Raw genomic sequence first — 12198 nt, 5'->3', positions numbered from 1 at the left:
TCATCTCATGTCTACCCACATCTCCTTCATTAAAATAATGCCTTTTATCCTCTTTTTTTAACAAATGCTTCGCCATGCAGAACATGCCAGAACACCATGAGGAGCTTCCTGCAGTACTTAAGTCTTTGTTGGTCTCTTCTGACTCTTTTGAGAACTACCAAAGCAATAAAATCACAAGAACCAGTTCCATTACTTTCATTCCAGGCGTGTCCTGGAATTGTTCTGGACAAGATACATGAACACTTGCAATACCACCAGTGATTTATCAATCCTGAACTATCTACAGATCTTATTTTACTCCTAAAATCCTTCTGTGGGTAATGACTAATATCCATCCCTTCAGAGATTTTTGGCTTCTAGAGGCATTTGTAAGTTCATTATGAATGTAGATTGTGTGCTGGATTTTTCTCCTTCTGTGTGAGGAAGATCCACTTGACTCTCATCCAGTTCTATTTTGATGTCCAGATTCCTCTTTTTCAAGCTGCCAGGTTTGCACATGCTGGGTTGTACATCTCAGCTCTTCATGAGCTGTGCTCTGCCCAGAGTTCTGGGCTGCACTTCCTCCTGAAAAGAACATGTTCTTCTATGAACTTGAGGGAATTTAATCCTGAAAAATGAGATTGCACAGAAACACTTATTTGGTTCTGGCACTTCTTTGTGCCATCACTGAGGGCTGCAGGGTAACTGCAGGGTTGTTTTTGATTCAGTGGCTGGAGAAACTCTGACAACACCTTACAGACTAAAAATTTTGTTATTCCATAGTTATAACCAGTCACTGTCATCATAATGTAAATCACTGATAATTTGCTTGCTTATTCCACAGAGAACCCACAACTCACCCATAACAAACATTTGTACTCGGTCCCCTGTGTTTGTCTGTAGACATCTGGTATTTTCTGCCATTATTATTATTTTTCTGACACATTTCTTTGTTTCTCCAGCTGTCCAGTCTGTTTCTGGCCACACAGAAAGGACTCCAGTCTTTTTTTTGGTCTCACTGACACCAGGCATAGCTTTGATGCTGTTTGAAAAGCAGTGATTAGAAATGGAAGGAGCTTTTGCCCCAGGTCTTGCCCTCAGGACAGGTCTCAGTTTGTCCTTCCAGCACAGTAACATTCCCTAGAAGGAGGCTTTGCAGGCTCCCCGTGAAATCCTGCCAGCTTGTACTCACGTGTGCGTTTACACTGACAACTATTTGTTTTCCCTGTTGTTTACTCACAATCAAAACCCAATTACAATTTTGCCACCAGACTAATTAGAAGCTGAGTCAGGAATGCTTTATGTTCATATTCATAGCTGTTGGTCTTTGCTTATACTATCACGGTGAAAGTGGAGTATCTTTCTTACTTTCCACTCCTTCTTTGCCCACAGCTCTCTATGAAAATCAGCTGTTATTTGCCTCATTTGATATTCTGTTCTAGTATTTATACAATTAAATTCAGTTTTTGTAGTAAACCTCTCGTATAAAAAGTAATCATTTCCATTACTGCTGCATAATTTAGCACTGAGGTTTTATGGTCACGGGCTGTACATACCATTAACATATTTTTGATTGCTTGTGTATTAGAAAAAAGATCCAGCTGTGAGTAAACTAATTTGTTTATAAGCATTTTTTAGAAGGTGTCACTAGCAGTGAACCTTCTCCTTTGCATTATTTATCTTGGTGTTTTTACCTAGAAATTTGAATCTTCTAATACCAGTAAGCAGTGCTCACATCTGGCTGTTTGTGATTTTCTCTTCCATTCTGCAGGTTCACAGTAGAACAGGAGATTGATCTGAAAGAAGTCTGGAGAGGGCTGGGAATTACAGAGCTGTTCAGCAGCAGTGCTGACCTCACTGCCATGTCTGGTAAGAGGTTCATGTCTTGTCTCTCAAGGTATATGAGGAAATCCATTTTTTACCTGGGAATGTTCACTCTGAGTATCTCAGACCTGGCTCTCACTAGAAATTAGAGAAAGTGTGATACTGTGAGAGCAGTGAATGGCTGCAGTGCCTCCCTGGCCGAGGAGATTCCCACACCAAGGGATTGTCATCCTTGTATCCCTAGAGGCTGTTTGTTCCCAGCATTAAGAGCATTAAGCTGTTGTACAATTAGTCATCTCCCCAGATACCTGTGGATGGAAGAAGAGTTCTGAAATAAAAGCCATTTAGTCACAGATGCTGCCTGCCTGCTGCAATATGTTGTCAATACTTAATTTTCACAAGTTGAAATATCCAATACGTTTAAAAATTCAGGTGGGAATGAGATAATTTTTAATACCTCCTTTTTAATACCTCCTAAAAGGTGTTCATAGAATCACAGAATGGTTTGGTTTGGAAAGGACCTCAAAGCTCATCCAGACCCACCCCCCTGCCATGGGCAGGGACACCTTCCACTAGTCCAGGTTGCTCCAAACCCTGTCCAACCTGGCCTTGGACACTTCCAGGGATGGGGCAACCACAGCTTCTCTGTTGAAGTGGCACAAAAATGCCTGAGAAGTTGATTCATCTTTACATAACAGGAGGAGCCAGGTGAGCAGTTTATTAATATAGTCTGTCTAGACCTGAATTTTGGGAAACCCAAAATGAAGCAGTATGAGACTGCTGTCCTTGTCCTTGTAATTTATGCCTCTACACTGCTCCCTCTATGTTTTTTGGGTTGTTTTGCTCCATGTGTTGCTGCCCAACCAGCCAGGTAGATCCTTGGCTGATTGGCAATCCCTGTTCTGCACTGTCAGTCCCTGGGAACAGTCACACCTGGGTGCTTATTCAAAGTGCTGGTAATAAGTCAAACCTTCCTCGAAAATGCACAGAGCAATGTTTGTGATGTCCACATCCTTCCGTTTTTGCTAAGTCTGAAATCCTGTTTCTAGTGTATCATGGAGCTTATTTCACTTTTCCAGTGAAGCTGTGGGAAAAGCTAGAGTTAGCTAATGAAAGGAATTGAAATAAATGAAAAATCCTTCTTCAAAGAAATAGCATTTTTTCTGGCGAAAAACACCTTTGATTTCTGTGCAACCTCAGAGAACAGTCAGCTTTCCAATAAATTCTGGTCTATATATATAAAATTATTTACTTGAGGAAAAGCATTAAGGAGAACATAAAATACACAGAGATGGAACCACAAAGGCAGCTCCTGGCTCTTATTTAATTCCATATAAAATTCATCTCTGTATCAGAAACTAATTCTGTAGTGGAGAGGTTGGCAGAAAGAATCAGGTGCTTGTGTCTTAATCCATGTGACCAGTGATTTGTTTCAAGTTTTCTATTTTTGACAACTGTACTGTATAAAATCAAAATACCCTCTTCTGCATGACCGAATTAACTCCTCTGCCATTTAAAGATTAACTTGTTTGTTGAGTACAGAGCAGTGTACAGAGAGAATTCATGAGTTTCACTGTAACTTGCCTGCTTTTCACTGAAAAGGGGATGTGCCACCAGGGGATGAAAAGGTCATTTGTAAATTAAGAAATAAAAAAAAAATGGTTTTGAATTAATGTCTTTAATGAAAACCCCACTGTTGATGCCATGGAGGTGAAGTTTTAAATAATGAAAATACAGAGTATGTTTCCTATTTCTAATTTTCATAACGTGAAATGTGGAGGGAGGAAGGGAAAATAAAAATCATGAAGAAAATTTGTTCAAAGCTTGTTTTTACAAACACCAGAATGGTACATCAGGTAGCAGGGAAGTGGAAGTTGGAAGTTTCTGTGAATCTCAGAGTCAGTTCCTCTGGAATATTTGGTGCTTCACGGAACGTTAAATGCAGGTATTGGAACAAAATCTTTGCCTGGACACTTAATTTAGGAAGACATGAATCATAAATGAAATCTAAGGAGATTTTTGAGGAATTCTGTTGTGTTTAAAAATACTTTCCTCCCCCTCTCCTGTTGCTTTTGCTTTACTGTCAAGGAAAGTCGCTGCAATTTCAGCAACAGCCCTAATCCTGTGAACAGATCCAGGCACATTGGTGGGTTCAGCAAAATTCCATGTGGGTTTAGTGGATACAAGGCAAATTGCAGGATTACAGACTTATTTTTCAATATTGAGAATTCTGTGCTTTTTTTGCACTCAATCTGAAAAATGGAAATGGAGGAGTTGGCTTTACCCTCTGGAATGTCTGGATTCTGAGCAACCCAAGAGGAAGTTCTAATCCAGAGGCACATTTCAAATGTTACTCCCTCACAGAAATTAAGTTCTTTGTCAATTATCCCAGGTGAGTAGGAGGACATCCCTCCTTGGCTGTCAGGTCACATATGCTCTGACTCTCACTTTCATCAAAAGACTTGACAGTATTTACTTGTATCTGATTCCATCAGATATCCAAAAGAATCTTGAAACAACTTCTGATATTTGGCATTTTAGAATTTACACAGCACATAAACTCACTGCTTGAGTATTTTGACACCACTTAAGATTTACCCTTGAACTAATTTCAATACTGAAATTCCCTTTCTCTTTCAAATGATTATAATATTTCTTACTGCTTTATGGAGTCTTAAATGGCAGCTGCCTTTAATGCAAGGTGACCTGTGTGGCAGTGAGCAGTGAAGTGATCTCAGTGACTTACTTTCACAGTATAAAGTAGTTAGAAGAGCATCAGTCCAGTAAATGGCTCTTTGAAGTCTTGACTGATGTACATATAATTTTTCTGGGACAACCTAAGCTGGAAGAGCCAATAAACCTTCATGATTTCTTTAAAATGAGTCTTGCAGAGCAGCCAGTTGGCAGCTGAGTAGGAGTTTGCAGACAGATGGAGTGTGATGACAAATGAAGTGTGATGCTCGTGGAGTCCTGGACATCAGGAGGGAGCTTCACATCCCTCCCACTCATTAATGGGGATCTGGGCTTGGGTCCTGCACAAAGCTTAAACCTTGGCACCACATCCCCATGGGACTTCCCTGAGGTGTTAACAACCAAATCATGTTGGTTCTTATGAAAATCCACATTTGAAGAAGCTGCTAGAGAGGAATGATGTGATGGCAGATCCTCAGGTGAGCCCCACCTTGTCCCCAGTGAAGCCATAAGGAAAGATGGATAATTGTGAGGAGATGTGATGCTGGAGTTGTGCAGTCAGTGACGTGACAATCACCAACTGCATCAAAGAGGAGCTGCCTGAATTCCCAGTGACAACATTGTGCTTTCATATGAAAATAGATTCGTTCACTTCAGGGAGAGATGAGTGAGAGGGATGTGGCAGTGCCACTATGAAGAGGAGAACCTAGAGAAAGTAATTTGGGATGTGGAATTGCTCTTTTCATCATCCAAGGACAAAGATATCCAATGAAGTGAAAGACAACAAATTGAAAACAAATAGAAAGTGCTTCTCTCATGGAAAACTTATCCAGCTTATCTTGGCTGGGCATTCCTTGGGGTTATGAGGTTGGTAGGATTAAAAAAAATAAAATAGCTTCAGAGCAATGACAGCTGTCTATGGTACATTGAATAAAGGCATTCTGTGTATTCTGGGGATTAGAAACTTGGTTTAGGGTATAAGGCATATTTTTCTCTTGTAAGTTGTGCTGTAGTTTTCATCTGTGAGGTGACTTGGATCTTCTGGAGCAACAACAATGCCAGAGCTGGTGCAGTGTGCTGGACTAACTGGGTGTGTTGGTCTCATCTGCAGTGACACTTCTGTTCCTGTCAACTTTAGATGTTGTTGCTTTTTTTAATACTCACATCCTGAATTGAAGTAGACCTGCTTTTACACCTGATGGCAAATGTCAGCAGTGTTTGTGCTGTCAGAATTAGGGTCTCTGAGCTCATCAGATGGAGGCCAATCTTCTGAGGTACAAAGTGCTCTGACCAGAAATGTACCTTGAGTTCCAGAAGTGCCACCACATTCTGCAAAATAAAGCATTGGGGATGAAAATACAGAGTATTTCTGGGACTGTTACAGGTCACAGGATCTGGGTTAAGTGCTGTGGTAACAAAAGATGGATTGAAAAGCATGATTAGGCTAAGCAGGAATCTCTTTGTTATTAAACGTTAAAAATGTATTTGGGTTTAAGATTTTTGCCTAATGTTCAAGATAGGTAGGGGCTACATGTCCCATTTTTTAAAGTAACGGGCTGGAAACTTGAGCCCAGCTTTCAGGATGGCTTTACTGAAGGCTTGGAACTGAAGCCTAGAACTAGTACAATTTTTAGCAGCCTTGTATATGTTTTATACCCACAGTCCCCAAGGGGATGATTGGGGGCTCTTGGTGGTGGGATTGAAACGAAGCAGCTGAAGCAGGAGGTTTAATTCAGTGCAGTGAGATCTGCTGGGGAGAGACATTTCAAACTGCTGCTTCTTGTGCCTTTGACTTGCTTTAGTGTTAGAACTACTGAGTGTTCCAGTAGGTCTGATCCTTTAGCCACTGAAGGAAAGTAATGAAACACTCACAGACTTAAACAGGAGGAGGCTTGGACTGAAATAAAAATACTGACAAAGAAGGATGGAAAACAAACAAGACTAAAAAAAAACCAAGTTTCACAGTGGGTTTGGCAATAAATGTTGATGTTCAGCTTCTTCAAAATAGAATGGAAGAAGAAAGAAAAGACCTAATTTTCCCAGAGAAAGTCTGTATTGTACCTAACACAGAAGTAAAATTCTTTATGTCTGAGTATTTGCTATATAATGTCATAATCCTTTTTTCCAATAGTTGTATTTAAAATCTTATTTTCAAGGATTGTTTTTTACCCTCTCTGGGATAGTGGTGCTCTAGGCAGTCCTGAGCTATTTTAATATCCGTGCCGTAGGAGAACATTACAAATTTAAGTGAGGTAAATGGTGCTATTAAAGGTATTGGCAGAAGGTATTTTAATGCAACAAAGCTCTTATCCTTCCCTGCCTGGTATAGAAGGTGAATAATAGTGTTGGGGTTTTTGGCAGTGTTTGGGTTTTTTTTTTTAAACACCTCAGTCTTACTGTTGAGCCACTTGAAATGTGTTTCCTTTTCCTCTCCAGATAACAAGGAACTTTACCTTGCAAAGGCATTTCACAAGGCATTTCTAGAAGTTAATGAGGAAGGATCAGAAGCTGCTGCTGCCTCAGGTACCGACTGAAAAGCAGAACTAAATCAAATGTCTGGTTATTCTGTGTTAATTAATTTTTTAAAGCTGACTTGCTGTACAGCCAGGAAAGCTAAATAGGATGGGGACACAGCATAGCAAGGTACTGCTTTCAGAGGAGAATTCTGGAAATGAAGTGTTGGCATTTTTTTTTCAACATGTTGTGTTTCACGAAGGATTTTGAGCCTCCTGTGAAAAACCTCTTCTTCCATATTTTCCTTCTGATTGTCAGGAGAGTACAGGCTGACAGACTGCAATTTATATTTTCTTTATGGAACTTCAGCTTTCTTGGTTTTTATCTGCTAATTGAGATGGTCAGAGGCATTTGATCAGAGTGGTTAGAAGGAGAAGGGAGTTGTTGCAATTGCATTTTAATAAGCAATTTTAATAAGCAATACTCTGAGATGCAAGATGGGAAGTGCTGAATGCAAAACCATTACTGGCCCCTGTTAATGCTGGGGGCAGTTGGTTGGTTGATGTGATTATCACACGGTTTTCCTAAAATTAAGTCACATTAGTTGCCAATATGGATCATCAGGTGATTTCCAATTGCCTCTGCTTGTGCCAGTCCTTGAGGAAAGGAAGAATTGCTTCCCTAGGCTGGGTTGAATTGTGGCATTAATATGGACAGAGATTACTGGCAATGCTGGAGTCTGTGTGAACAGTGCAGGGGAAACCTGAAACTAAATGAAACACTGGGAATTAATAATAATGTCCTGGAGAAATCTATGCATCTCCAAATAAAAATAACAAAAGAGTCAAATTCTGCCCGATTCTCAGTTAATTTTACTTTCAGCCTCTGCATTATTTATCAACACAATATAAAAGCTGCAGGATCAGCCCATTTAATTGTGGCACATTCCATGGTTATTAAGGGTTACCTTTTACTGTGCACCTCAGGCTGGAGCTGTGTAAAACAGGTCAGCAGTGCTGGCTAATGCAGCTCACTCCCCTTCCACAAGTGAGGGGAATCATAACTCCTCTGAAGGCTCTGGATCTTAAAATTTATCAGCTGCTCCCTCAGCCTGGGCAATTGCACTGCTCTGCATTGTTAGTCATTCTTAAAGCCAAAATTACTCTGCAGGTCCCTCTCATTTTCAGTTAATATTGTCCTATTTCTTGGTGTGGAGTGTGGGACTGCAGTGGCAGCCCCTGGGCTGCAGAAGTGTCTCTCCTGAGGAGCAGAAGTGCTGTGCTGTTTAACAAGTTGCCTGTGTTCTCTTTCCTCTAGGAATGATTGCCATCAGCAGGATGGCAGTGCTGTATCCCCAAGTTATAGTTGACCATCCCTTTTTCTTTTTGGTCAGAAACAGAAGAACAGGTGAGAATATTGCAGACTTTTGAATTTTTCACAGCACATCATCAAGTATTCAAACGAAAATTGCGTGTTTTGATCAATGAACTGGGCTTGTGTTATGAATTTTCATTAATTATTATGACATTTCCTTAATTAATAATTTTCCTTTTAAAAACCTAATATTGAAAGACTCACCTTTTCTGTGCCCCCTGAATGTTTCTCCAAGTAAGACGTCGAAATCTGACAAAAAAAACCATTCAAAGTGATGTGATTAAAAACCCCAGGGAAGAAAAATTCACCATTTTTGTTGTGAGAACACAGAGTTACTGCCCTGAACATCAGTAATCACTGCATCCCCTCAGAGCTTGGCTGTAGCAAGACCAGTGAAATACGTTCCCAGCACCAAATGATTTGCATAATGGACAGATATTACAGCCATGAATAATTCTGGTGTGCTCTCCAAGTGCTCTGTGGCAGGTGAGGGATGAGAACAACCCTCACCAACTAAATGGGCAGTGATTAAGTAATTCCTCAGTTTCGTATTTGTAATTTGTCTTAATGATGTGGCTGTGACTGGATGTAAAACCTTCCTGTGCACTCACAGACTGTCACGTGGGTCTGTGCTTGTGATCCCCACCACAGGTAGCAATGTTTATTTAGATTTGTTTGTTCATTTAGATTGCAGTAATGCTTCTAGTCCAGCTGGGCAGAGTCACTTTTGTGACTTTTCTCTTGTACAAAATTCAAAATACAGCACTGGAGCAGATACTAAGAAGAAAATTACCTTCATCCCAACTGAAATGAGGCCAGCAAGGCAGGATACCAACTCTTAAGGGTTTTTTTTGACCAAACTAAATTGAGTATCCTTGCTGTTGTAGACCCATTAGGCAAAAAATGTATCTGGATGAGGAGATCTGTCCTTTTTCCCTACTCAGTATCCAAAAATCTCCCCGAAAAGAGAACTACAAATCAGAATAAAACAGAACCCGGTTGCTTTGGGACAGTTCTAAACATTGCTGTTGCATGTAGAAAGAGGAATGGCCAACAACTGTAGTTAAAGCCTCAAAGCTTGTTGTTAATCTGGAAATCTAAGGTTAAAAACTTCTTGGAAAAAAGGTCTGTGATAGTGACCCTTCTTCTCAAGGCAACCCCAAGTGCTCAGGGTTGGTTACTGTGTTCAAAGGGGCTGTTAAGCCATTGCCTTTCATGGCCACCAAGTTCTCTGCTGTATCTTCCTCTGAGAATCAGGCACCACGTGCTCTAGAGCTTATTATTGGTGTTCATTATCTCATGCCCTCACATTTAATTTTGGTTCTGACATCTCTCCATCCCCTCCTCCCTTCCCGCTCTCCCCACAGGTACTGTGCTATTCATGGGAAGGGTAATGCACCCCGAAGCAATGAACACAAGTGGCCATGACTTTGAAAAGCTTTAACTGCCACCAGCCACCAAAAAGAGGAGATAAGCACATAAAGTTTGAAGTTAATATATTTAAGGTTTGCTGTGTTTCCCCCCCAAGATATTGTTTCAAACGCTTTCGGATCTAACTGCGTGCAAGTCAGTTCCCAGAGGGAAGCTTACAGTGTTAAAGTAATGGTTCTGTTTCTGTTGTTGTGATTGCTGTGTCCTTAAAATAAAGTTGTGTACATGTCAACAACTGTTTCTTGTTCTAGTGGATTGTAAAGCAGGAAACTGCAAACCCATTATTTGTAATTTTTTTTTTACGGTCCAAAGACTGACTTGATCAATGAGACAGGAGCAGAATGTGCAGCTCTGAATAATGCAAATGGCAAACCTTGGTGGTGATTTCTAAGAGCTCCATGTGGACAATGTGCTCTCATCCTGTTCCTGTCAGAGCAGTGAACAGCCTGTGCTCTGCTGGCTGATCGGGGGGGAATGGAACAAATGAAGCCGAGTGGATTTTATTCTCTGACTGTGGTCGACTTTGTGTGAACTCTCCCCCGTGATTCTCAAATGTTGCTTTTCTGGATGCTCCTGCATGTGACTGCCACTGACCCTCCCTAAGTGTTGATGACAATAAAAGTTGATGGCATGAATATTTGAGCCCTGTCAGTGCAGAACAGCTCTGTGTGTGACTGAAGTAAAATACTTGAGTAGTAAAGTCATTCGTGTGCACATATTTTTCTCCCCCAGAGTAGTTGTTCTACTTCAGCCTGAGCTTTTCACTCTCTCACTTCAGGGATCTAGAATGTTCTATCTCAAAAACAAAAACAAAACACCTTAATTTTAAGTGTCTAAAAATTCATGAATAAATGTCTAAAGGAAAAATGCAATCCTTTTCATTTCTTAACTTTTTCTTGAGAATAAACTGACAGAGAGGAGAATGACACGTAGCACAAGTAAATATTAGCAGGAGAGTTAGTTGGTGTTTCCATTTGGAAGATGAGGAGAAGTACCCACTGTCAGCAGAGAGCCATGTAATTATTTCCTCCCTCATTGTGCAAAGTACAAAAAGAACAGGAGTTGTTAAAAACGTGAGAGAACAGGGGAAAAGGAGGGAGGAGCTGCTCTGAAACACATCATCAGCACAAACCTTTGGATAAGAAGTGGGCTTCTTCTCAGTCAGTAGGAGTTTTGCCTTTGGAATTTGGAATTCTATGGGAACAAATGCATACTGCCTGAACTTCAGTCATGGGCTTCTCTGGCACTCATTCACTGCAGAGCAGCACAGATACTGCTCACAAAGTTATTCATGCAAGGAGGGCTTCCAAAATCTGACACATTGTTCAGTCTTTTCTCCTGCTGGTGCAGATCTGGGATGTGATGGATATTCTCTGTGGAGGCTGGTTGTGCTCCCCTGGAGAAAGGGCACTGGAACACATTTCTGGCCCTGCCTTCTTGAATTGTTTCAAAAATGGGGCTCCTTAGTGTGTTGCTGTTGCTTATTATCCTTATATATTATAGTCTAGGCTTGGTGAGAAGGTTTTGCATGTAAATTTAGACAAAAATTGCAATTTTAGTTCTGGATAGCTGAAAATCTTCTGCTTGGGAGGGCAAAAAGGGAGTGTTGCTCACCATGAGCAGGGGCTAAATTTACCAAGACACAGAACTAGTGTCACTGCAGGTAAAATGAGCTTTGATGGGGGTTATACAAGGGCTCATTCTTCATATTTTAATACTTCTGTGAACATCCCCTCATGTCTGTAAATGTGACCCACATGCTGAGGATCTCTTGTGGGTTTAATCTCATGGGAGCCTGATTTTTAAGCCATAATGTTTTTTTCAGGCTAATTTTTGTGGTGCTCATCTGATCTGGAAAACACACAAGAAAGCCAATGGGTTTTTTTTGGGTCCCTCAGAAGTTCTTCCTGACCAGTTTTGCCTTTTCTTTGCACCAGTTCCTGGCAACAATAGAGGCTTCCTACAGAGGGAAGGACTGGAGAGAGATTTGAACTGAAGCTATGGAATTTTGGAAGGACAGCTGGCAGGCAGGAGTGTTCACAGAGGATATCAGGCGAGTGCACAGCCTTCCCCAGCAGTTGGGTTGAGCAGGGGTACAGCTGGAATGATGAGGAATTAAACATTCCAGATCTAATTCTGAGAACTGCCTGAGTGGGCACATAGAAAAACCAGCAGGAACAGAAATGCAAACGCTGGTGGTTTCACGTGCTGCTCTCCTGGTCCTTACAGATGCAAAACGGCCCTTTTGTGTTTCTAGAAAAGTGAGAATTATGTGGTTTTCAACAACATGATTTATTTCCAACTTATGCAAATATGTCAGTTGTAGACCACAATGAGAACAGCTCTCAAACAATACTGCTTTTCAGTGGGAATAATATCCTAAGTATTGCTACCAATTTATTGAGGTACATGAATACTCCTCCATTATGGGTTTTACTCTCGATT

General features: G+C 40.8%; 1 protein-coding gene across 1 annotated transcript in view; it reads left to right on the top strand.

Moving 5' to 3' along the window:
* Positions 1-9985, top strand: part of SERPINI1 (serpin family I member 1) — a 45644-nt gene extending 35659 nt beyond the window's left edge. The window contains exons 6-9 of the mRNA XM_027647701.1: positions 1751-1848; positions 6931-7017; positions 8266-8355; positions 9690-9985. Of these exons, the coding sequence (XP_027503502.1) occupies positions 1751-1848; positions 6931-7017; positions 8266-8355; positions 9690-9766 (352 nt within the window). The 3' untranslated portion in view covers positions 9767-9985. The remainder of the gene's footprint in view (positions 1-1750; positions 1849-6930; positions 7018-8265; positions 8356-9689) is intronic.
* Positions 9986-12198: the final 2213 nt, after the last annotated feature.

This window comes from Corapipo altera, unplaced genomic scaffold (assembly GCF_003945725.1).
Source record: "Corapipo altera isolate COAL_440 unplaced genomic scaffold, ASM394572v1 113, whole genome shotgun sequence".
Taxonomy (NCBI): Eukaryota; Metazoa; Chordata; class Aves; order Passeriformes; family Pipridae; genus Corapipo; species Corapipo altera.
Note: the sequence above shows the minus strand (reverse complement) of the source record. Positions and strands in the feature narration are given on the sequence as shown.